Source organism: Myotis nattereri (assembly GCF_964212035.1).
Source record: "Myotis nattereri genome assembly, chromosome: X".
NCBI classification, from domain to species: domain Eukaryota; kingdom Metazoa; phylum Chordata; class Mammalia; order Chiroptera; family Vespertilionidae; genus Myotis; species Myotis nattereri.
The window spans coordinates 128,084,712-128,108,077 of NC_138078.1; the positions used below are offsets into that span (position 1 = coordinate 128,084,712).

Consider the following 23,366-nt stretch of genomic DNA (forward strand, 5'->3'; position numbering starts at 1 on the left):
TTCCATGTGTTCATTTGGGGAGGAGAGAGAGACACAAATATCTAGAAGGACCAAGAGCAATTTGACCTATTCTTTCAGGACAATTTCATGGAGAGCATGGCATTTCAAAATCTGTTTGAATCATAGGAGGGAAAGGACTGGTAGTAACTGTGCCCTGTGTCCAGAATGCAGTGCCCCTCCAAGACCTAATCCTGCTAGAACAAATGAAATACCAAGCAAGTAAGCCACTCATGGGTACAAAAAAAGCTGGCCACATGGAAGACAGAAAAGAAGTGAGTTTTCATGGATTCCCTGGTAACATATATGAAAGAGACTGTGAGGAGCTTGGACATGATTGCAAAGAAAAGAAGCAACTAAATCTAAGGCAGTGATGGAGCTGAAAGGCTGTTCACAGACTGAGGAGAAGATTAATACCAGAGGACTTGGATCTCAGCTAAAGGGCAATATTCCAGTTATTGAATTTTCAATAAGTGGGCCTTTTGAAAAACATGATCTTCTTCAAACACATTTTTTGTTTGAAAAATGAACTTTTGCCCAGTCATACTCTTGAATTATCAGAAGAAAATTTCCAGCTCAACAAATATAAAATTAATTTTTCCACACAGAAACATCCAGGGTCTGTTTGCTCTACTAAAATTGCAAATGGAATTCAATGCAGTGCAACAGGTTTGGTGTCTTCCATTTTTTCAAACTCATACCTTTCACTGATATTTTGTGGGGTAATGATGAAACTATTGGATTTGAAGATCTTCTCAATGACTCGTCACAAAATAAAGCAATGGGAAAACCACACTTGGTGGAATATAAACTCAGTTTACTATAATGCAGTGTGCTGATCATGGAAATGGAGGAGCTACATCTTGTTTACAGTCATCTTTTTACTATAATTTTATGTACACAACATTAAAAGTACTGGCACATGAGAATCGTTGCCTAAATAGTATCTGATCATTTTTAATTATTTGGGTCTTTGGTTTATGGCCATGTGACAGTTGAAAACACTAGAGATGATTTTTAAACTCCTAATTTATATGGAAACAATAGGTTTTTATGTCTTTAAAACCTATTGCTAATGAATATTATAAAACTCACAATGGGTTCCAATTCAACCTATTTTCTAGGTAATCCATTAATTGAATTTTGAATAACCATTATCAGTATTTGAGTCTGCAGTCTTCATAGTAACCTCTTTTAGAGTAAACATCTATAATTGACTTCAGTGGTAACCCTTCAACTTAAGTACAAAATTAAATATTTATATTTTATCTTGTTTAGGTAATATTCGTACTTACATGAAAAATATTTGCTTTATTGGAGCTACTTTAGAAGTATAGCTATTCTTTGATTCTACTGGGGTTAAAAGCATAGTTCAGAGTTTTTTTATTTTAGCCTTGCCTTTATTGTAAAAAAAATTAAATAAAGCAACCAGCAGATGTCAACTTAAAAAAAGGAAATTAATTCTGTATCTCTTGACTATATATGATGGATTTTCCAGAAGAATCCAAATAGAATATACTTGTAACCTTTTTAGATAATGTATAACTAAACATGATTTAATTTCATCCATCAGGCTTTTCATAAATATAAATTGCTGAATCAGAAAAAAAAGTTTTGTTAGATCATGTAAAACATAGTCAGCAGAGGAATATAGTATTTTGAAAAATCAAGAAAGAAATTGATATTATTTTCTAGGAAAGCTACCCCATAAGCTGAAAGCATTTTATATTTAAAGTAAATTTGAATAACAAACATCAGAGTAGACTACAACTTTAGTCTTTCTCATATATGTTAGCACATAAGTGCTCTTTTGAAGGAAATGAATGAGCCACAGAAGTATAAGTCTTGGCATTTAGTAGTTTTTTTCTTCATTCAAGGTCAAGGTTCACTCACAGTTGCCTCCTCCCCCCACCCCATCTCTCCATGGGTTTAAATGGTCATCTTGGAGACTATTTCTAATAATCAAGGAATAAAAAACTCTGAAATAATGAAAATAAATGTATAAAGAAATATTTAGCCCTAACCAGTGTGGCTCAGTTGATTGGAGTGTCATCCCGAGAATCAAAGAGTCGAGAGTTCAATTCCTGATCCGGTCACAAACCCAGGTTGTGGGCTCAATCCCCAGTCAGGGTGCATGCAGGAGAAAATTGATCGATGTCTCTCTCTCATGTCAATCAATCAATCTCTCTCTCTCTCTCTTTCTCTTTCTCTCTCTCTCTCTCTTTCTCCCTCCTCTCTCTAAAATCAATTTTTTGAAAAAGAAATGTTTAACTGACCTCTTGAAAATCCTGCTCAAACTTCCATAGTTGCAGATACTGCTCCATTTTTAGTTGGTGTTTTTCCCAAAATTCATCAAAAGCAATTTCCATATCATGTACTTGAGTCAGCAATCTTAACAAAGAAAAGTCATAGAATTCCTTAAAAACAAAGGCTTGTTTTATAAGTAGGTAGATAAACTGGGTATGGACATTAAGAATTATAGGCAAAGTCACAGCCTATAACACTTGGTCCAAGTAACGAACATCCCTGTCCACAGAACCTAGTCTGCAAGCAAATGAACTTCTGTGAGACAACTCAGGAATGAGTTCTTAAATTTCCAGAGATCCAGGAATACTTTAACACTTAACAGATTGCAGCAAAAATGCATAATTCTCTTTCAAAAGTATAAAATAAGTGACTCTATTCCCAAAAGAAAGTACTCACTTATTCACAGTTTGCCAGTCACCACTTATTTGCTCATGATGTTCAAATCTTGAACTGATAGCTTCTTCAGGGTCAGGCACTTCCAGATTTGTTAGCAGAATTTTTCCTTCTTTGGTTACAGCTGTAATATCATTCTGTACAAAGGTACAATAGGGGATGTATCAAATACCTGCCAGTAACCTAATCTGAATAACCTGAAGAGAAGGAAGAATATATCGATAGCATGCAGAATAAATATAGTAGTTTAGAATGGTCTTTGCTTTCATAACTGAAACCATCAAGGAATACCTCAGTACCACAGAATCCAAAAGCTGTGAGAATCTCCAAGAAGCCTCTGCCTGTTGAGATGGATGCTACAATCACTATTTCTATAAGATCTTTACAGGCAGAAGTACCCGATGCACCATTTGTAGCCTCCTTCTTTTACTGGTAGAGAGTTCTAAGTTGTTCTATTCTGCTAATATTTTAATGTACTTCAATAAAACAATAATAGCATAATAAAGTGTACCACACTAGAAAGCATACAATTGCAAACAATATTTAATATATATTCAGATATTGTTAGGTAAATGCCTTTCCTACTAAAATTTACTTGTTGCCCATCATTGCCTGCCTTAAGTATTATGTCCACATCTGGATTAATTAATCTATCAGGAAGCATATGCTTCTATTCAGAAGGTTTTAACTTTGGACGGTGGATTCTTCAGGCGTGTAAGAATAATAATGGCTTCCTTCAGGAGATCAAAAAATGGAGTGTACATGTATTTTTGTGTAAACATGTTTCATGACACCACCATCAATATGAATCTCTCTATATAAAAGCCTAATATGCAAAGTGTCCCCTCGGGAATTCAATTGATTGGGAGTTCGATCGCTCGCTATGATGTGTGCTGACCATGAGGGATGGCGCGGAATGAAGGAAGGCCCCAGCAGGCAGCCGGCAGCCACTAGGAACCCTACCCTTGCTTAAATTTTGTGCACTGGGCCTCTAATAAGAACATAAACATTAAGAGCTATTGCCAACTATGTGCCAAACACTGCAGTACATATATCATGTACTTCATTTCATTCTCACAACAGCTCTACAAAGTATGCATGTATCATCATCAACAACCTCATTGTAAATATGAAAAAAACTGAAACTTTGAAAGGGTAAGCAAATTATCCAACACACAGCATTTGAGAGACAGTGCATTCTTTCCTTGAACAGTTTTGCTTTTAGATTGTGATTCAAAATTTCACTTTCTCTCCTCTTCTTAATTTAAAAATGTCACCTCTAGCCCTGACCAGTTTGGCTCAGTGGATAGAGTGTTGGCCTGCGGACTGAAGGGTCCCAGGTTTGATTCTGGTCGAGGGCATGTACCTTGGTTGCAGGTGCATCCCCAGTAGGGAGTGTGCAGGAAGCAGCTGAATCAATGTTTCTCTCTCATCAATGTTTCTAACTCTCTATCCCTTCCTCTCTGTAAAAAAAAACAATAAAATATATATTTTTTAAAAATGTCACCTCTATATCGAGCTTGTACCTGTCAGTACCCCAGCTAGCCTATTATCATATGAAGAACATGAGTCTGCATGGAAGCTTAGTGGTTATTCAGATCATTCATAAACTTTTTGGGAAAAGTGAATTCAAAGTATTTGGTGACTCAGAAACCTTCACAACCCAACACTCCAAACAACTGGGTAGGAGAGCTAAATCAATTTCTTAGTTCTTGTAGAAAACATCAAGAACTAGTACTCTATGGAAGAGAAAGCTTGTAATTAATTTATCAATGTTTGGCTTAGTCCCAATGCTAATATATGGCAAAGTTGAGACTAGAAACCAGACCTCCTGACTTCTCATCAGGTTCTCCATTTTACATCCTACCTGTGGCAAGGTGTGTGCCTATTGATATTCACTCTAACTTTCCAAACGAGAGTGCCTTTTCACAGGATAAAGAATATATAGTAATAAAAATGATGCAGAGCATTTATAAACTACTCAATTTACAAATTAACAACTTATCAAGAGAATACATCATTTGCAAAAGGGACACTTACATTCAACATATCCAGGACATTCTCCTCTTGTATTCTTATTTATATTAGTGTGCTTTATAATATATAAATATATCTTTTGTCTCCCTACCCACTAATCAGTGTGAAATGGACACATTGAATACCTCTCTAGAAAAAGACCATGGAAAACATTTGTTCATATCCTCTATCAGACATACCTTTAACAGGTGATACTTTTCAGCACGAATTGCAAGAATTCCTTCTATTGAAGGAATATCTTCTGGTAGGTCTGTCTCAGCTAGCTCGGTTCCAAAGGATTGTAACATTTGAGCCATATCTTTCACAGTGAGGGCAAAATTTTCTATAGCCTGCAAAGAACCAGTGATTCTTTTAATTCTATGGAAACCCTGCCAGCATATCAAAAGCTGGATCAGTAATTGTATTTACTTTTATTTAGGTATGAGAGCAAACGCATAAACTACAAACTCTCCTCTGCTAAGGAAAGTTGGCATTGCCCTTGACAATCAACTAACTTTGCATCTAAGCCTCCAAAATCTATAGTCAGGAGAAGAGTCTTCTTCAATGCCTTTTATCTAAATTTCTGTACTTATTTCTTAGACACCAATGAAAACTATTTCTTAAAGATGTCATGTACTGAGTAATTTGTTTATGACCTTAAAAATAGTGTTTTCCTTATTCTAGTAAACTCTGTAATTGTAAAATTACTTTATAATAGCTTTACTTCTGAAGATAGATGAGAATATCAAAGTCACTTGATATTTATTATAGTTTATGAACAAGTATCAGCATTCCAAGCAAGGTGATGGAATGAGGTGATGAGGGAACATCTACTCATAGCAATTCATTTCAGGTTCTATTGCCCTAAAATGTCAAGTAAGATTTTGTTATTTATTTTGTTTCCAAATCAATTACTCAGAGAAAGAAGGACAACATAAAGAGACCATATAAATCCCCTGTTTACCACACAGCTCAAGGTATCTGCTTTTTTTATTTATAGACTTTTCAGTAAAAGGCTAGCACTGCTAATTTTAACAATATACTTTCATATGAATGACTAGGACCATTGAATGAAGAATAAACGTGAGAAAAATAGAGCTCCAGTTTAATTAAACATCATTTAGTTACATCCTTCAGAAGGTTCCTGTGTTTCTGGGATTTGGAGGAAAGATTCTTAGACCACAAACTCACCCCTGTGAGGTGCCAGGCCTTTGCCTATTTGTAAACTTCTAGAACGGAAGGAGACTTTGCTACAAATATAACTTCCTCAGGAGCACCATTAGGATGGTAAGATTAACAATATGATTTGTAGTTTTTAGTCCTCACCCAAGGATATGTTTAGAGAGAAGAAGGAAGGGAGGGAGCAGGAGAGAGAGACACAGACAGGCAGAGACAGAGACATTGGATTGGTTGCCTCTCGTACACTCCCTGACTGAGGATCAAACCCACAGCCTAGGCATGTGCCCTGACTGGTAACCGAACCATTTCAGTATACAGGACAATGCTCCAATCAACTGGGCCACCTGGCCAAGACATGATCTCCTTTCTTTTTTTGAGGGTTCACCGTATGTCAGGCCCCATGCTAAACATTTTGATCATCCCAAGATCCCTATAAGTTAAAGTATTATTATTCCCATTTTACAACTGGGAAAACTGAGATTCAGAGAGGTTATATAACTTGTGCAAGGCGACACAGCTAAAAATCATCAGTGCTATGATTTGAATCTCAACCCTTTGTTTCTTCAAGTTACTAATGGCCACAGAAGGGGTGAACAGAGGAAGATCTCCTTATTCCCTAGGCCTCTCCTTCAACTGCCATCCTCAGTGATTCTTCATCATTTCTAGGTATTTCCTATAGAAGAAAATCAAGATATTGACTTATATATGTTTTTTTAAAAAATAGGAGCCCCCAGAAATCTGTTTTTCCCAAAGAGGAAAAGAACTCTAGCACTAGATTTAAAAGCTCACATGAACTATAGGCTCTACAGTAAGGGCAAAAGAAACATACATTTCTGAAGATGATCCATTCACTGTGGCAGTACTGCAAGGTGCCGCCTAACTCAGGGGTTAATTGCTTGTCATCAATGTATGTCAGCAAATCACTAACTGAGCTCAGCATAACAACCTATATAAATAAGCAAGAAAGATACTGTTAACTGCCTTTTGTGGCATCCCTCCATTCAACTGTATAATGAAATTAGCCTTCAGTTAGAAGAAATTTATCTTTTATAAATGGTTCTAAAAATTCTCTCCTGTATAACCCCCACATATGTATGCAGCACTACCTTCTTCAGGTAATAACAGTTTTCATTTACAAAACATTTATCTGTAAAGCAAAATTAATTTCCATAAAAACCCAAACACCTGATTCTCCTTGATCTAATGGTCAACTTTTTGAAAGAATATTATGTCTACCACAAAGCAAAAGGACTTTATGTAGTCAGTAATAATTTATCAGGAAAGACTAATTTTTGCAAAAGTATCAAAATTTATGAGCACCTTATTCCTAGCCCTAAAAACATATAAAAATATGTGTTATAAAAACAAATACATAATATTCTGAACTAGCTCAGGATGGAAGTTCAAAAACATAAAACACATACTCATTATTTTCTAAAATGAAATGTCTTGATTTTATGCACATATGCACACATACAGAGTGGGGCAAAAGTAGGTTTACTGTTGTTTGTATGAAAAGTAATACAATAATTAATAAATAATACAATAATAAACTCTGTACTCATAACTGTAAGCCTATTTTTCCCCACCCTGTATATGTAACATATGTGACATATATCTTTTTAAAAAGGAATTTCCTTATTAAAAATTCATTAGTCTATTCCTTTAACAGTAGAAGCAGATGACTTTTAGGCTTTTTAAATTTACATTTTTGGAAAACAAATTCTATTTCTTTTAAATTATTCATGAGCACATATAAAACATCAACAGCATGGTACAATACCTTCATGAGAATAAAAGGAACAACACATTTTTAAAAACATACTCTTACCGGTAGTTTGAGCATGAAATCTTCCTGACTAAATCGAAATCCAATGTCTGTAAAAGTTCGTTGAAGAAAACTGGTTGGACGTAGAACCAATACCAAGTGTAAGTTCCCAGGGAAGGAAGCCTATAGAAAGAAAGAACACAGGAAAGAAAGAAAAAATTGTCAAAACATGTACTCAGCTGAGCACACATCACTTAAAAGCCACTAAAAGACAAACTTTAAAAATGGATGTTGATAAAATCTAAAAACATGAAAATAAAACCAATATGAGGTCATCAGGTTCAGATCTTTGCAATGTTCAAGGCATGAAATTTTCTCACACTAAAGTAAGTCCCAAGTTACAAAGAATTAAACTCTTTTTTTTTGTTTGTTTTGTTTTTGATTTTGTTTTTTTTTAATTAAATCTTTATTGTTCAGATTATTACATTTGTTCCTCTTTTTTCCCCCCATAACTCCCCCTCCTCCCAGTTCCCACCCCACCCAAGAATTAAACTCTTAAGCTTCATTTTAAAGTTAGTTATTTGTACTCAAATTGCATTTATTTCCTGTAAAGACAGAGTTAGGAGGCAGGTTCCTAGGGTAGCTGTAAAAGTCAAAGAGAGATAAAATACTGTACACTTGTAGTAAACAATAGAAGAAAAGTATATTATTAACTCAAATTTTTATTTACATTCAAGCAACATTCACTGACTATCTTCCGTGTGTCCAACTCCGTGTATTTAAATGAATAAATATTAGGCACTATTAGTATTCTATGTACACAAATTAATAAAATACAATTCACACCCTTCTTGCAAGAAAATGACAATCTAATAGTGCAGTCCATTAATAACCATTAGCTCTATAGCATGATAAGTTGATAAGTGAAACAAGAGAATTAGAATAATATACAACAGGAAGTGGTACCACAGAGCATCCCACACCTAGTAATGTCAAGAAAGGTTTCTAAGCATAAGAAGGAATTAATGGGAACAACAGAATGTCATTCTGGTGCATCAAAGTTTTCCCAGCTTCTAGAATACTAACACAGAGTGGGTGGTCAAAAAAATAATTGCAAAACAAAACCACACAAAAGACAAGAAGGGAACGATGCAAAATTAGTGAGGGATGGACTAGCACAGAATGATAATAATAAGCCACCACATATCAAATGCTTACTCTATGCCAAGTATTTCTGCCAATATTATCATAGTTCCTCTTTATAATAAGCATTTGAAGTAGTTAGGCTATCCTCTTTTACAAATAAAGAAAATGAGGTTCAGCCCTAACCGGTGTGGCTCAGTGGATAGAGCGTCAGCATGTGGACTAAAGGGTCCCAGGTTCAATTCCGGTCAAGGGCATGTACCTTGGTTGCGGGCACATCCCCAGTAGGGTGTGTGCAGGAGGCAGCTGATCAATGTTTCTCTCTCATTGATGTATCTAACTCTCTATCCCTATCCCTTCCTCTCTGTAAAAAATCAATAAAATGTATTTTTTTAAAAATGAGGTTCAGAAAGTTTAAGTAAAACTTGACCCAGCTGGTGAAGAATTAATTTGCACCTGAGTTTGTGCTTATAATCACTATACTACCCCATTCATTCAAGAGGTTCCAATCAGAAAAGCTAGAGGAAAATGATGCTTGGGTGTAGCAATGGGAGACGTGCTAAAAGGATGGGCAGGAGCCAGGTCAGGAAATACCTTGGGTTTTCTTCTGAAAGCAAGGGGAGACTTTAAGATGTTTGCATTTTAGGGGGATCACTCTGGTGTGTGGACTGAATTTGAACAAGACTGAAAGCAGGTGAGCTAGGAAGCCAGGGATGAGGAATTCCTGAACTGGGGCAACAATAACAGGGATAAGGGTAGAATTTGGGAGATACAATCTGCAAGACATGATGATTGAATGTGTCTGGTAAGAAAGGAAAAACTAGGAAATCAGTCTCCAGATTTCTGGATGGTATAATCATCACTGATGTAAGTATCACAAGAGAAACCGGTTTTAAGAGGGGAATAATATACTGATTCCAAATTATGGACATGTTGAGTTGGAGCAAGCAGAACATCAAGATGTGCATCAGCAAATGTATGTATAAGGGAGGAGCAAAAGAAGTGCAGACTGGGAATGCAGAGTGGAATCTACCTGAAAACAACAGATTAAAGCCTAATAAGTCAACATATGTCAAGAATGTTTAAAATACAATAATATTTCAGGCATGTTGAAATATTAGTAATTAAACAAAACTATGAAACAAAACTTATTAAGATATTGTGGGGCAGAGGTAATGGGAATGCTATACTTTCTGCTCAGTTTGCTGTGAACCTAAACTTGCTCTAAAACAATCAAGTCTATTAAAAAAATAATTTTCACTGAGGTGTAAGACCTAACCTCTTGGGAAAATGACATTTAAAACTGGAGATTTTAAAAATTCATTTTGAAGTGGTGATAAAACATAAAACAATTAAGTGGCAATAAGAACTAAAGGGAAAGAGAACTGAGTGTCATACAAGTAAGTAAAAGAGCACAAAATTAAATCAATAAATTAAACAATGATAATAAATAGACACAAATTGGGATGGCTGGCCAACTCTTAAGTCCTCCAGGTGGCCATGTCTCTGCTACCCTCTACCTTCATGAGAAACTTCTTCCCCTCTGCTATATACTGAATGTTTATGTCTCCCCCAAATTCACATGCTGAAACAAGCCCCAAAGTGATGAAATTTGGAGGTAGGGACTTTGCGAGGTGATTAGGGCATGAGGCTGAAACCCTCATGAATGGGATTAGTACTCTTATAAAAGGGACCCCAAAGAGCCCAAGAGGCATGGCTCAGTGGTTGAGCATGGACCTATGAACCAGGAGGTCATGGTTCAATTCCCAGTCAGGGCATATGCCTGCGTTGCGGGTTTGATCCCCAGTGTGGAGCATGCAGGAGGCAGCCAATCAATGATACTCTCTCATCATCGATTTTCTACCTATCCCTCCCTCTCCCTTCCTCTCTGAAATCAATAAAAATATTTAAAAGGGGACCCCAAAGAGATCCCTCACCCCTTCTGCCCATGTGGGGACACAGAGAAAAGACCTTCTATGAACCAGGAAGTGGGCTGTCACCAGACATAGAATCTGTACTTCCAGCCTCTAGAACAGTGGTTCTCAACCTTCCTAATGCCGTGACCCTTTAATACAGTTCCTCATGTTGTGGTGACCCCCAACCATAAAATTATTTTTGTTGCTACTTCATAACTGTAATTTTGCTACTGTAAACAATATGTAATTATATATATGTTTTCCGATGGCCTTAGGCGACCCCTGTGAAAGGGTCATTCGACCCCCAAAGGGTTGAGAAACGCTGCTCTAGAACAATGAGAAATGTCTACTTAAAAGCCACCCAGTCTATGGAATTCTGCTATAGCACCCCAAACAAACTCAAAAAGCCTATTACTATTCTCAATATTGGTTCCTAATAAAAACTGTTATCTTTCAACATGATCTTGCTCTTCCAATACACAATGATTAGTAGTGGGATGAAAATTTGATGTTAGCAGGACCAAAGTCCTATCCTAGGGTTTTTCAAATTAGTGTTGAGGAAAGGAAACTTTAAGAACTACTGGTACTCATGATTCCCACTGCTCAGGAAAGCTTATTTCAAAGTTCAAAACCAACTTTTATAGAGAAACAGTAGATACAGAGAGTTCCAATGATAATGTATGTACATTCTAAATTCTATTATGTGCATAATGCATGTTTTATTTTATGCTAAGCATGGTACACACTTACCATAATTATTGTAAGAATTAAAATAAATAATGAATATAAAAGTTCTTTTAAATTCTCAAGAAATTTAATAAGATAATAAGACAAGGACAGGCAAGTTTCGGTAGAAATATAGTGGAATATGGATAAAGTCTTCCTTAAGGAGAGATGCTGAGAAGGGATTTGTGAGAATTCTGAGCCTATTTTTAGTTTGAGAACACTGATTCTATTTCTATCCCATTCACTTTAGGAATTAAGCCTTTCCTTCTCCTTCACATGGGTAAATTACTAGTATTATTATTATACTTACCGGCTTTAATCCAGCTTATTTTTTTCACACTTCAATGGAATTGAAAGCACCCTACTTTTGCCAACACTTAAAGCAAAATTACTTTTATTATTTCATGGATTCTAGGTTAATGTGGTTGCATCTTCTCTTTGACTTTCTTTAATGTCATATTCTCTGGTATTGAATAGGACATCTGTGGATGCAAGACATAGGGATGACCAACTTAAAGCCTAAAATCCTCACCCTCTTCCAAAATTGTGGTGGAGGATACTATGAGAAGACAGAAGGCCATCGAACAACCCTCTACCTGAGGTAAAACCCTGGTCTCTACCCTGCCATTCCTAGGAGAACAAGGCTGCCAGGTCCAGGGACTGCTGATCACATAGCAGGGAACAAAGTACACAGAAGAGAGAAGGAGAACCACTGTCCACAAAAACCACAGGGAAGAGTTTCAGTGGGGTTTGGAAGTATACTGTCCACAAAAACCACAGGGAAGAGTTTCAGCGGGGTTTGGAAGTATACACCTGCTCATAAGTCAAGGTTTAATGTCGGCTGTTTATTAAATCAGTTATTGTTGCTATTTGATAAAGCCGTTTATCCCAAACATTGACAACTGTGTAAAATGTTTCTAAAGGTAATTCTAATTCCAATCAGATCATTCTTAAGTAAAACTTTCTGATTCGTTTATTATACAGCTTTCTTCTTTAATTCCTTCAAAATGTTTAGTGACTTAATTATCATAAAAAGTTGTATTTTCGGGGAGAAACTAAGATGGCGGCATAGATAAACACCGGGAAATTGCTGCTTCCCGCAACAATTGATAAATGCATCAAAAACACAAGGTGGACATCATCCAGAACTACAGGGGGGCTGGCTGAGTGTAAATTCTACAACTAGAAGGAAAGAAAAGCACACTGAGAGCCAGAGGAGCTGCGGAGGTGGAGTGCAGAGGTACGGGGGCTCGCGCGTGGAGAGGGTCTGGCACCTGAGAGCGCGGCAGTCTTTTTGAATCCGGAGGGAGACACAAGCTCCCAACGGCTCTGAAATCCGGTTCCGGGAAGTCTCTGGGGACCCAGGTCTCATACGGGGAGAAACTGTACTGTCTGGCAGCGGGCGAGCTTGAGAGCGGCTTTCCCTCAGAGGTGCTTGCAACCATTGCCGGGACACTGGGACTCGCGACTCCTTAGGGCAGGGCTGAGGCTCCGCCATAGCTGCTCTCTCTGCCCTTTGATTCCTTGAGACCCCGCCCAGGCTGCAGCAGAGGCTTTTGCATATGAATGCCCTGGCCATTTGCAACCTGTAATTACCTAACAAACTGCAGCTGGGCAAGACAGACCTAGAACTTCCAAGAGAAGGCCCAAGGCCCCACAGCGGCTTGCATTGCTTCACAGCTGAGCCTCATCAGGGCACCTCCAAACTCCAAAAAAGGAAGGGGAATCTGCAGTTCTCTTCGTAGCTCCTGCTGTGTAACCTCAGGCAGAGGCTAAATTAGCACCTCCTTAGATCCAAGAGCCACTGTGCCCAGTGGTCAGAGGGGGGCCATCCAGATCACAACTCCTCAGATCCATAAGGGACACACTCAGGGTGCAGTCTCAGTGAGCACCAAAGCTGCACTGAAGCAAGTCTTGCCCCAGAAGGGTGTCTCCAGCACAGTTCTCCCAGTGCAGACACAGCTGATTCTCACTGCCAATTGGCCTGGAGGTCAATTCCTCCCAGAGATCCTACAACAACCAAGGCATAGCTACAACAAGACTGTGCACAAAGCCCACAGGGGGGTGCACCAAGAGTGTCCGCCTCAGGTAACTGGGGAGGCTGAGCCACTGGGCCCTACAGGACACCTAGCACACAAAGCCACTCTATCAAAACAGGGAAGCAGCCAAAATGCGGAGACAAAGAAACAGGTCACAAATGGCAGAAATGGAGGAAAGCAAACGACTGGATATAGAGTTCAAGGCCACGTTTATAAGGTTTTTCAAGAATTTTATGGAAACCGCCGATAAATTTAATGAGTCCCTCAATAAGTATAGTGAGACCATGGAGGACATGAAAAAGGACCAACTAGAAATTAAGCATACATGGACTGAAATAAAGAATAATCTACAGAGATCCAACAGCAGACAAGAGGATCCCAAGAATCAAGTCAAAGATTTGAAATACAAAGAAACAAAAAATACCCAACTGAAAAAGAAAAAAGAAAAGAGATTCCAAAAATATGAAGATAGTGTAAGGAGCCTCTGGGACAACTTCAAGCATACCAACATCAGAATTATAGGGGTGCCAGAAGAAGAGAGAGGGCAAGATATTGAAAACCTATTTGAAGAAATAATGACAGAAAACTTCCCCTACCTGGTGAAAGAAATAGACTTACAAGTCCAGGAAGCACAGAGAACACCAAACAAAAGGAATCCAAAGAGGACCACACCAAGACACATCATAATTAAAATGCCAAGAGCAAAAGATAAAGAGAGAATCTTAAAAGCAGCAAGAGAAAGACAGTCAGTTACCTACAAGGGAGTACCCATACGACTGTCAGCTGATTTCTCAACAGAAACCATGCAGGCCAGAAGAGAGTGGCAAGAAATATTCAAAGTGATGAATAGCAAGAACCTACAACCAAGATTACTTTATCCAGCAAAGCTATCATTCAGAATAGAAGGTCAGATAAAGAGCTTCACGGATAAGAAAAAGCTAAAGGAGTTCATCTCCACCAAACCAGCATTATATGAAATGCTGAAAGGTATTCTTTAAGAAGAGGAAGAAGAAAAAGGAACTCTTACCATTTGCCACAGCATGGATGGAACTGGAGAGCGGATAAATACCACATGATCTCACTCATTTGTGGAATATAATGAACAACATAAACTGATGAACAAGGACTGATCCAGAGACGGAGAGGCATTGATTGGACTGTCGGGCTTTGGAGGGAGGGTAGGGGAGGGTGGGGGTAAGGGGGAAAGATCAACCAAAGGACTTACATGCAGGCATATAGGCCTAACCAATGGACACGGACAACGGGGGGGGGGGGGGGGAGGGGGGAGGGGGGAGTGAGGGCATGAGCGGGGGGGGGGTAGAGGGCAATGTGGGGACAAGGACACACATGTAATATCTTAATCAAAAAAATATATTTAAAAAAAAAGAGAGAGAAAAAAAATAAATAAAATAAAATAGAAAAAAAAAAGTTGTATTTTCAAAGAAATCCAGATTTCTCTGTGAAACTCCCAAGATTTTTAAAGACCGGAAACAAATTGAATGTTTGTTAAAACATTAATAAACACAAATAATATATGGTCTAAACAAAACACAAATATGGGCTACTAGTTTGTAAATTCCAAACTAAAGCTTCATCTATCTGAACATAGGCCAATATCAATATGTACACTTTTCTGAATGTGATCACTGGCTGTGAGAATCTGGAGGAAATAGGGAAATCTTGAGAAATTTTAACCTGAAAGGCCATATGGATTCAAGATGTGTTTGCAGATAGGTATAGAGAGACAGTACTTTTCCTCTATATTCAGATATTTACATAACTAAAAGCTTCAAGATAATCTATTTTAAAGCTAGTATTCAAATGAGCATTCAAAGCATGATGCCAGCATTATCCTAATTCCAAAACCAGATAAAAACACTACAAATAAAATTACAGGCCAATATCCCTGATGAACATAGAAGCTAAAATCCTATGTAAAATATTAACAAATCAGATCCAACAATGTATTAAAAAGATCATACACCATGACCAAGTGGGAGTAACTCAAAGAATGCAAGGCAGGTACAATATCCACAAAACAATGAACATGACACATCACATAAACAAACTGAAAGACAAAAATCACATGATCTTATCAATAGATGGAGAAAAAAGCATTTAACAAACTCCAACACCTTTGTTTTTTATAAAAACTCTCAGCAAAGTGGGAATAGAGGGATCATACCTCAACATAATAAAGGTCATATATGTAAAACTTACAGCCAACATCATACTCGGACAAAAACTAAAACCATTTTCCCTAAGAATAGAAACAAGATAGTGGTGTCCATTTTCACCACTTTTATTCAACAAACTGGAAGTCGTAGCTACGGTGATCAGACAAGAAGAAAACATAAAAGGCATCCAAATTGGAAAGGAGAAAGTAAAACTTTAATTATTTGAAAATGAAATGATATTGTACATAGAAAACTTAAAGACTCCATCAAAAAACTACTAGATTTAATATATGAATTCGGCAATGTAGCAGAATATAAAATTAACACCTAGAAATCTATCACATTTTTATACACCAATAATGAATTATCAGAAAGAAAAACTAAAAAATAATCCCATTAACTACTGCAACAAAAACATTAAGATACCTAGGAATAAACTTAACCAAGAAGATAAGACTTGTACTCGAAAAACTACAGGATGTTGAAAAAAGAGATAGAGGAAGATATAAACAAGTCGAAGAATATACCGTGTTCATGAATTGGTAGAATTAACATTATTAAAATGTCCATACTATCGAAAGCAATCTACAGTTTCAATGCAATCCCTATTAATATACTAACAGCATATTTCACATATCTAGAACCAATACTCCAAAATTTATATGGAACCAAAAAAAAACCCTGAACAGCTGCAGCAATCTTCAGAAATAAAAACAAAGCTGGAAGGATCGCAATACAAATATCAAGCTATACTACAAAGCCACTGTAATCAAAACAGTCTGGTACTGGCACAAGAACAGGCATATAGATCAATGAAACAGAAAAGAAACCCCAGAAACTGACCAAAGCCATTATGCTCAATTAATATTTGACAAAGGAGGCAAGAACATACAGTGGAGTCAAGACAGTCTCTTTGATAAATGGTGTTGGGAACATTGGATAGATACATGCAAAAGAAAATGAAACTAGACAACCAACTTACACCATACACAAGAATAAACTCAAAATGAATAAAAGACTTAAATGTAAGCCATGAAACCATAAAAATCATAGAAGAAACCACAGGCAACAAAATCTCAGACATCTGTTTGCGGATACATCTCCTAGGGCAAGGGAAACTAAGGAGAAAATAAACAAATAGGACTACATCAAAATAAAAAGCTTCTGAACAGCAAAAGAAACCATCAACAAAATGAAAAGGGAGCCCACTGTATGGGAGACCATATTTGCTAATGATACATCTGATAAAGGGTTAATAGCCAAAAGATATAAGGAACTCATACAGCTTAATAAAAGGAAGACAAACAATCCCATTTAAAAATGGCTCTGGCCAGTTTGGCTCATTGGATAGAGTGTTGGCCTGCGGACCGGGCCCCAGGTTCAATTCCGGTCAAGGGCACATGCCTAGGTCGCAGGCTAGATTCCCCACTAGGGGGCGTGCAGGAGGCAGCTGATCCATGATTCTCTCTCACGGATGATGTTTCTATCTCTCTCCCTCCCTCTCCTTTCCTCTCTGAAATCAATAAAAATATATATTTTAAATATGGGCAAAGGGCCTGGCTTGTGTAGCTTGGTGGTTGAGTATCGGCCTATGAACCAGTAAATCATGTTTTGATTCCCAATCAGGGCACATGCCCAGGTTGCGGGCTTTATCCCCAGTGTGGGGTGTGCAGGAGGCAGCCAATCAATGGTTCTCTCTCATCATTGATATTCCTATCTCTCTCCCTCTCCCTTCCTTTCTGAAATCAATAAAAATAATCTTTAAATGGGCAAAGGACCTAAATAGACACTTTCCCAAAGTGGACATACAGATGCTCAAGAGACATATGAAAAAGTGCTCAGTCATTAATTATCAGAGAGATGCAAATTAAAAGGACAATGAGGTATCACTTCACACCTGTCAGAATGGCTACCATCAACAAATCAACAAATGACAAGTGCTGGCTAGGATGTGGAGAAAAGGGAACACCCATGAACTACTGGTGGGAATGCAGACTGGTGCAGCCATTATGGAAATCAGTATGGAGTTTCCTCAAAAAATTAAATATGGAGCTGCCATTTGACCAAGTGATCCCACTTCTAGGAATATATCCTAAGAAACCAGAAACACCACTCAGAAAGAAAATATTCATAGCAGCATAATTTACAATAGCCAAGATCTGGAAACAGCCCAGATGCCTATCAGTAGATAAGTGGATAAAAAAGCTGTGGTACGGTTACTCAATATATACTAAGTAGCTGTAAAAAAGAAGGAACTATTACCCTTTAAGATAGCATGGAGAGACCTGGAGAGTATTATGCTAAGTGAAATAAGCCAGTCAGAGGAAGACAAGTATCACATGATCTCATATGTGGAATCTAATGAACAAAATAAACTGATGAACAAAATAGGTCCAGAGACATAGCAGCATGGAACAGATTGATGAATCTCAGAGAGAAGGCAGGGTGGGAAGAGTTCAGCCAAAAAACTTGTATGCATATATGCATAACCCATGGACAAACAATAGGGTGGTGAAGGCCTGGGGTAGGAGGTGGGGACAGGCTAGAAGGGGCCAATGGGGAAATAAAGGGGACATATGTAATACTTCCAACAATAAAGATTTTTTTAATGAGCAATCAAATAGCATATCATATAACATAAACAGTATCAGATGCATGCATATATCTCACAGCAAATACATCTCGAATCCATTGAGCTTTCCCATTTTGGTTTGGAGAAACTACATTCCTAAATTCTTGGGTAAGCTGCTTTAAGGCTCTCTAATCTGTATGGTTATATAAACATGAAATGGCACAATTTCTATGTTTGCCAAAATCAAACCCTAGATTTTAAAATTGTAAATCGTTTTTGAGAACTTATCAAAATAGCAAAGGGATGTGGATAAAAAAGTGTCAGTCTTGTTTTATTTTGTCATTATTTTTTTTAAAGAAAAATAGCATGAAAGAAGAAGCAGTATTGTTTTTAGCTTTATTGCAGGAATTGTTTTTTGGAGTTCCACCATGTAACTGCTTAAAGGCACTCAAGTAAAAACCTAGTATGTTGCCCATTTTCATAAAGCTCAGAGCCATTTCTCTGATCACTCACTGTGCATGGCTCACCCCAACCCTCTGTAGCAGTTCTTACTGGTTCTTCAGGTTCATGGGCACGTAATTAGCTTTCCTTGATCTTTCTTTCCAAGAGAAGAGATTTATTCCCTTCTCCTCATGTGTTCTCTCAGCTCTCCCAGTTATATGGCCTTACAGCAGTAAGGACAGCAGTAACAACACCAAAAGGTATAAACTCAATACAGTGGGGCCTTGACTTATGAGTTTAATTCATTCCGTGATGGAGGTCGTAACTCAAATTACTCATATGTCAAATCAATTGTGAACGAGTGAGACACGTGATGCTGGGCTGATATTGTGGCATTCACTGTGACGTTCGCTGCGCCAACTAGCGGTGGGGTATCTGAAGCTGGCTCGTAACTGGAATTTTAGCTCGCAACTCAAAGCAAGCAACTCAAAGCAAAAAATCGGCCAAGAGACAGCTCATATCTCGAAAAACTCGTTAGTCGGGACACTCGTAAGTCAAGGCCCCACTGTACATCATTTCACTACAAAAGTGTAAAAATTAACCTTGTTTGATATCTTTTGATAAAAGAGGCAATTCATACACCCTATGCACACTTTTCAGTCATTCTAGTTATTTAAAATTGTCTAAAATGTCTTATAAAATATAAAAGTTTGTTTGCTTTAATATAAAAACAATTTACATTCTTATAGTTTTTTAAAATATGTAGTATAAAGAAATGCAGTAACAATTAGAGGGGACCCTTGACTGAAAGCTTATTACATATGTACGACTTGTTACAGATATTACCCTATTTAGCTTGCATAACATTGAAGTGAAGTAGGTATGATAGCCTTTTTACAAATGAGCAAACTAAAGCTCAGTGGTGCAATAACTCACCCAAGATTACACTTAGGGAGCAGTGGTACTCAGGCCTTCCTGAATCCTAAGGGCAAGCTCTCTTCAGGATACATAACACTTTTCAGGACATATACTTAACAATGCATAGACTGAATGCACACTCAGACTAGCTGCCTAGCATTTAGGAATGACTTGACATTGATATCTATAAAATGGGACAAATATTAACAGTCAAATTGTTGGAAACAATCCGATATCATGGAGCCTACTAAACAAAACTATTATAATCTAATATCATAAATAACATAATGTTGAGTTGTTGGCATGTGTTTGACCTTAATAAGGTTCAAACTATCTGTTTAGAAAAGACTGGGGAAAATTTCATGACCTCAAGCTATAGAGAAGAGTTTCCAAGGCCATGATCTACTTACCTCCACACTCTTCCATACCCCACCCCACACTTAAAGAATACAGAAAGTATGAGTTACTTTACAGGTCACCAAAAAACTTGCCAAGTGACCTCAGGGGCAGTACAGAACTGGGAAATACTCCTTCCTTGTGTTTTGTCTTTCTTGTCACATATCCGTTCTCATCTTCTCCTTCCCATTTGGCCACAGTCATTGCAATTACCAACAAGTAACCAATTTAATTCTCTCTTTGGACTTTAAATCCACTGTACCATCCTTTTGGGTACTACCTATCATAGCCTACAGAATAAGGCCAACTCTAGAGATCCTCAAGGTTAAACCATTGTGTCACCATATGAGTTTGAGTTTTCTCACTCTGGTCAAGCACTATCCATGTAAGCAAAACAAATTTGTCTTCCACTATAATTCTGCGCTCAGGCTTAACCTAATAAATTTTATTTTAAGATATTTGTTCCTAGGGGCCTCTTCAAGTAATTCATTTAAGATAATAATGGACTAATCATTCAAGAGATGCAAATCAAATGACAATGAGTTACCATCTCACACCTGTCAGAATGGCTATCATCAACAAATCAACAAATGGCAAGTGCTGGCAAGGATGCGGAGAAAAAGGACCTCTCGTGCACTGCTGGTGGGAATGCAGACTGGTGTAGCCACTGTGGAAAACAGTATGGGATTTCCTCAAAAAGTTAAAAATGGAACTCCCATTCAACCCAGTAATCCCACTTCTATGAATATATCCCAAGAAACTAGAAACACCAATCCGAAAGGATATATGTTCATAGCAGCACAATTCACCATAGCTAAGATTTGGAAACAGCCTAAGTGCCCATCAGCAGATGAGTGGATTAAAAGATGGTGATACACCTACACAATGGAATACTACACTGCTGTAAAAAAAGAAAAAACTCTTACCATTCACAATAGCATGGATGGACATGGAGAGCATTATGCTAAGCGAAATAAGCCAGTCAGAGAAAGATAAATATCACATGATTTCACTCAGGGGGTGGGGGGAGACATCAACCAAAGGACTTGTATGCATACATATAAGTATAATCCATGGACACAGTCAGTGGCGGGGGGGGGGGGGGGGGCGGTGAGGGCATGTGCAGGGGGGATGGGAATGAGCAGGGAGAGGTCAATGGGGGAAAAAAGGATTCATATGTAATACTTTAAACAATAAAAAAAATTTTAAGAGAATAATGGAAGAAACAAAGAAAGGTAATAAAAACATATGCTTTTGAATAAGGCCCAAATATCATCTCCTTTATAAGACCTTCCCCACTAACAAGAAGTTCTTTCATATTAGTTCTGTATGAACATGTCCTACCTTCTCTACTAGATAACTCTTTCAGTTCAGTAGCCACTCCATATTTACCTTTGTAATCTATATTATGTGTAACACAGTACTAGATATGTCTATTCAATGATTATTTGTGTACTGTATTTATTTGTGTGTATATTAATATATATGTACATATATATTTAAAACTAAGTTCAGCACTGAGAATATATATATATATATATATATATATATATATATGAATTAGGTAGGAACTTTCTGAAAGCTTAAAGCAGTTACTTTTGATAACAAAAGTACTAATTGGCAGTTGTACCCAATACTGCCTAGCACCTACACAGGCATTTATTGTGCACCACAAATTGTCTATTAAAAGTCTGGACCTATTATTCCCATAGACAAATTCATGTGTAGAGCTGAAGATACCATTTTGTCAAAATAAAGATTCATATCCTAAACTGTAATCGTAAAATAGCATTCTGTGGTAAGAGCATTTTTAGAATATAACACATTTACTCACCCACTCAGTAACAAAATCTTTATTCGTTTTTTCCCTTATCATACTTTTGATTCCAAATGTCATTTTTAATGTCTGATTTTTTCTTTCTTATTTTGTTTGTGTGTTGTCTCAGCATTTTTAATGATTAAGCATTACATTTTAAATTATAATGTCAATAATGCTATCTTAAGTTTTGAAAGAAAACTGTTGATAACCAGTTAGTTGTTAAATAAGCTAACTTTATTTCGCATTTCCCCCAAATATATCTAAATATAACTTTAGAAATTTGTTGGGAATTTAGTATATAAGTGAGCTAATGAAGGTAGGATTTTAGGTAGAAAAATGCTGGAAACATATCTGCAAGGAGAGATTTCTAAATTCTAGCCTATAATGAAAAGTCAGTCACTCTTTTTTTTCCTTAAAAATATAAAAAGTTGTCAACAGGCTAGAATTCTATATCTTTAAAGTTTTAATTTGGAGAAGAATTAACATCAGAAAGACTGAATCATTAACCTTTACATTTTTTTTCACTTATATAGTAACAACCAGGAAAGGCTTCCTTTTTAAATACTGATGAAGTCATCTCCAGACCTTATCCATTATATCATACTCTACTTGACCATGGTGAAAGACTGAATCCTTTTGTCAGAATTATTTTAACTAGTGACTTAAAGCTACTCTGCCAAACGATTCAAAATTGTTCATACAGTCTTAAATAACTGACTAACAGTACTTCCTCATAAAAACTTGATTACATTTAGATTTTGAAATTACATTCTATGTTTCCCTATGTCAACATCACAGTAAATCACATCAATGCAATTCATGCAAATACAAGTCTTGATTCTCTTATCTGTCCTTAAAAGCCCCATTCAGCAGTTTGTGCTATAGCACCATGCTGCAGCATTACTGCACTTGAACTTGGGAACAGGCTTTCCAGGACTGCAGGCAGAGCCCTTACCGCATTCCTTCTGAACCTCATCTTGCCTCTCGGGGGAGTTGCTTCTGCCATCTCGTCTACACACAATGACACTCTTCTTTTCCAATTGTCAATGAAACATTGATGAAATATGAGCTGCTTCTTGGGTATTGAAAAGCGGCAGCCAAAAATCTCTATCAAACAAAGCTACCGTTAGCTGTAGCTGCTTCCATTACCAGCGTGGCAGCACTATAAGAAAACCACTATCCCTGATTAGTCAGCTGACAAATTCTTCCCTGCTGCTCATTGTAATTCAGAGTTGACACATCCCCAATTACTTAGCCTGATTGAACCTCATGGATTAGCTTATGCTGGACTTCTCAAGATAGTCAGGCATGTCCTGAGAGTGGAGGAAAAAGAAAAAAAGACTCTCCTCCTAAGGGCTTGATGGGACTGGCTTTCTCCTGTGCTCAGTTTGATTTTTAAGGTGGAATGCTAAGAATCTTTGTGAAGGTAGTATTAACTGATACCTTGACCCTTTACCTACCTTGGTCTGTGACTTAAAATTCAATTATGTTTTTTTTTAACTAAGTTCTCTTATGTGTTTAAGCCTTGTGAAAGTTCACAGATTCTAATTTTTTTCCTG

At 37.3% G+C, this 23,366-nt stretch overlaps 1 protein-coding gene and 1 pseudogene across 3 annotated transcripts in view; one reads left to right on the forward strand and one right to left on the reverse strand.

Annotated features, from left to right (window-relative positions):
* Positions 1 to 23,153, reverse strand: part of MCF2 (MCF.2 cell line derived transforming sequence) — a 69,521-nt gene extending 46,368 nt beyond the window's left edge. Inside the window, exons 1-6 of one of the 2 annotated variants that reach the window (XM_081115042.1) lie at positions 22,763 to 23,153; positions 7,724 to 7,843; positions 6,722 to 6,838; positions 4,914 to 5,063; positions 2,701 to 2,834; positions 2,274 to 2,388 (exon numbers count right to left, since the gene is read on the reverse strand). In XM_081115042.1, coding sequence (XP_080971168.1) covers positions 2,274 to 2,388; positions 2,701 to 2,834; positions 4,914 to 5,063; positions 6,722 to 6,838; positions 7,724 to 7,843; positions 22,763 to 22,813 — 687 coding nt within the window. In that variant the 5' untranslated portion in view covers positions 22,814 to 23,153. The remainder of the gene's footprint in view (positions 1 to 2,273; positions 2,389 to 2,700; positions 2,835 to 4,913; positions 5,064 to 6,721; positions 6,839 to 7,723; positions 7,844 to 22,762) is intronic. The other variant, XM_081115043.1, reaches the window with a different exon arrangement.
* LOC308510994 (proteasome maturation protein-like) lies at positions 371 to 823 on the forward strand (annotated as a pseudogene). Its single transcript has one exon. The product of its transcript is annotated as a proteasome maturation protein-like (transcript).
* Positions 23,154 to 23,366: the final 213 nt, after the last annotated feature.